This window comes from Scardinius erythrophthalmus (genome assembly GCF_964197995.2).
Source record: "Scardinius erythrophthalmus genome assembly, chromosome: 11".
Taxonomy (NCBI): domain Eukaryota; kingdom Metazoa; phylum Chordata; class Actinopteri; order Cypriniformes; family Leuciscidae; genus Scardinius; species Scardinius erythrophthalmus.
In genome coordinates, this window is record NC_138231.1 from 1,194,239 (window position 1) to 1,197,841 (window position 3,603).

Here is a 3,603-nt window from a genome sequence, read left to right on the forward strand (position 1 = left end):
ACCCAACGAATAACCCAGCTATGGGGTGGTATAACACCTTTCCAACTGTGGGTTATTTTAACCCAATGCATTGGGTTAAAACCAGTTGGGTTAAAAGTTAACTATTTATTTTTATTTATGCCATTATTTTAATAAATAAAATGCACCTTGTTTTCAAATATAGATTGTTTATTTGTATAAAACAAATATGTCTCAACAAATATATATTTTAATTACAAACTAAATACTGGGGAGTCTAGAATTTAGTGTAAATATACATAATTGTGTACATAAATTCAAAATACACAAGTGTACATACAACATACCTATTTAACCCAACAACCGTGTTATTACTAGAAATTAGGCTACCCATCGATTTTTAAAATGACCCAACATTTTAGGAAAAATATCCCAACATAGTGACCCAGTTATGTTTAACCCAGATGTTGGGTTAAAAAAATAACCCAACGTTTTCCAACTGTGCATATATCAGCATGGAGAAGCATTTTTGATGGAATGCATTTCAATGCACGGAGCTGTCAAATAATCTAACAAGCAGCATGTTGCATTTGATCGCATCTCTCTCTCTCTCTCTCTCTCTCTCTCTCTCTCTCTCTCTCTCTCCTCCAGACAGGAGAGTTGACGGGAGGGAATCCCCTCCATGTGAGGAGGCGGCACGAGTGTAGGCGTGTTGTTTTTCATTCAAATCCTTATAGTCCTATAAAAAGCGGGACTTGGTGCTCGAAAGAGAGAGAGAGGTTGAGAGAGAGAGAGAGAGAGAGAGAGAGAGAGAGAGAGAGGGAGAGGGAGAGAGAGAGAGAGTGTGTGTGTGAGAGAGAGAGAGGGGGGGAGAGAGAGAGAGAGAGAGAGAGAGAGCGTTAAACGACACGGCTGTATCTGTACCTGTCCGGACGGGGATGGAGATGCTGCATGGATCCGCAGGTGTCCAAACGGCGAAAGCGTTGAAAAACGCGGCCGTGTGTCTGATGCTTCTCCCGCGGTTCCTCCTCGCGGCACTGACGCTCTGGCTCCTGGATTTCCTTTGCATCCGAAGGAAGCTTCTAATGAAGATGCGGGAAAGCGATCTCGCGAGCCCTGACGACCCGCCGATGTGCGTGTCCGACTCCAACAAGATGTTCACGCTCGAGTCGCTGCGCGCCGTGTGGTACGGGCAGAAGCTGGACTTCTTTAAAACGGCGCGTTTGGGCGGCGCGGCACCCAACACAGAGGTGGTTCCGCTGGACAACGCGCGTCGGAGAGGCACGCGGAGGATTCTAGACTACGCCCGCGGGAGGAGACCTCTCATAATCAACTTCGGGAGCTGCTCCTGACCGCCGTTCATGACGCGCCTGTCGGCGTTCCAACGCGTCGCACGGCAGTACGCGGACATCGCGGACTCGCTGCTGGTGTACATCGAGGAAGCGCATCCGTCAGACGGCTGGGTGAGCTCCGACGCGCCGTATCAAATCCCGCGGCACCGCTGCCTGGAGGACCGGCTCCGCGCCGCGGAGCTCATGAACCAGAAAGTACCGGAGAGCGCAATAGTCGTGGACACCATGGAGAACTCGTCCAACTCGGCGTACGGCGCGTATTTCGAGCGCCTCTACATACTAAAGGACGAGAAGGTCGTGTATCAAGGCGGGAGGGGTCCGGAGGGCTACCGGATCTCGGAGCTCAGAGACTGGCTCGAGCGTTACCGGAACGAGCTGGAAGCGTCTGACGCGCCGGTGGTTGTGCACGTGTAAAAGACGCGCGCGGATGGATGTTTGGATGTTTTCCACTTCTCTCGTGTCCTTATCATAAAGACATAAAAACATGCACTCTAAAAAAACAAACAAAAAACAAAAAAACAAAAAAAACATGCTGGTTTGTTTTAACCCAACTTTGGGTTAAATATGGACAAACCCAGCCGTTGCGTTGGGTTACATTTTTAAATTACATTTTTAACCCAATGTTTGGGTTTGTCCTTGTTTGACCCACATTTCGGTTTATAAACGGACCCATTGAGTGCGTTTATACTGGGATCTTTATAATGTTTAGCTTCTACAGATCAGTGTTTTTGGTTCCACTTTATTTCGATAGTCCACTTTAGACATTCTACTGACGATAAGTAACTTTTCAACTACATGTCATTAACTGTCATTAGAGTATTAGTAGACTGTTAGGTTCGGGTTAGGAGAATAAGTCGACTTGTAGTTGTAAAGTTACTCATAGTCAGGAGAATATCTGTTGGGGATCATCACAATAAAGAGTTAGCAGATATTAAGCAGACAGTCTACTAATACTCAATGACAGTTAGTTGACATGTAGTTGCAAAGTTACTTAAAGTTAGTCGAATGTCTAAAGTGGACTATGGAAATAAAGTGTTACCGTGTGTTTTTTTCTTCAAAATAAGCTAATGGTTCTTTGGATAAAGATTGTTTCCATTGAGCTTGAGCCAGGCTTTTTTAACCAGGGGTCCATCACTGTAAAGCCGTTTCCTCAGGTAGCCTAAAAATAAAAAAAATGGGTTACACACCATTTAAAAAGTCATTTATAACAATTCATAACAGTTGCACATTTCACTTTGTTTACAGTGTGGACCCCTGGGGGCCGCGAAGGAGGTGTGGAGAAAAATTATTATTTTTTCAAATATATTTTCATGACATATATATCTATGTAAGATGGATGGATGTTTTCCCAGCAAACTCTTGTGTCTTTATAATGAAGTAATTAGCTGTGTTCAAAACCCAACGTGAATGTGTTTCTTTACGTCATAGAGATGCTTTTTAGACAAAAGAAAAAGTCATTGATGTTTCAATACAGGTTTAAAACAGGAATAAACGCCAGATCCGGGGTTTTCAACCAGAGCACTTATGACAGTTCCAACTGTTTGAATAAACATTACGCTCTTATTATGTTCTTAGTGAAAGTGCTAAAGTGTCGTCGAGCTTCTCATATGGGCCTGTGTACTGCAAAAAAAAAAAAAAGATTTTCTTACTCAGTATTTCCAGTTCAAATATCTAAAAAATTCTTAAATCAAGATGCATTTACTAGATGAGTATATCTTATGTCATTTTACTACTCTAGTAAATCCATCTTTGATTTAAGCATTAAGTATTTTCTGCCGTGTAAAAGGTTGAGAGCCCTTGATCTGGAGGATAACACGTCACACAGACTGCAAGTGAAGATCTGCATCTCACAGGTTTTGAACACAGCCATCAAACCAGTGTCTTCAGCTGCTGCTACAGACTCACACACAATACTGCAGATGTTGGGTTTTACTTTCACGCATATACAGTTATCTAGACAGATGTTTGAGCGACCGCATGATAGCTGTTGTGCTTTTGTCTCTGTTCTTCTTGTTTTGTCAATCCAACCTGGCATTTTATTTGAAATATTGCAAAAACAGTATATCTATCTATCTATAACATATCCTATTTTTATTTTTGTATGGTATCTTTTCCTTGTGAGCGCGCGTGTGTGTGTGTGTGTGCGGCCAGGAGGCCGTTTCATTGTACTCTGGAGTTATTGTGAAGATCGGTTTTTAAAAGGATTTTAACCAGAAAACCGATACTGATGTAATTTGACACTAGAGTACAGGACAGAGAAATGGCCTCCAGACGTATTGCCAAATGTTGTTTT

General features: G+C 42.9%; 1 protein-coding gene across 1 annotated transcript; it reads left to right on the forward strand.

The window, feature by feature from the left end:
* The first annotated feature begins 734 nt into the window (after positions 1-734).
* On the forward strand, positions 735-3,281 carry dio3b (iodothyronine deiodinase 3b). The gene has a single exon (XM_081378939.1). It carries the CDS (start codon positions 897-899, stop codon positions 1,722-1,724), a length of 828 nt encoding a protein of 275 aa, XP_081235065.1. The 5' UTR covers positions 735-896; the 3' UTR covers positions 1,725-3,281.
* Positions 3,282-3,603: the final 322 nt, after the last annotated feature.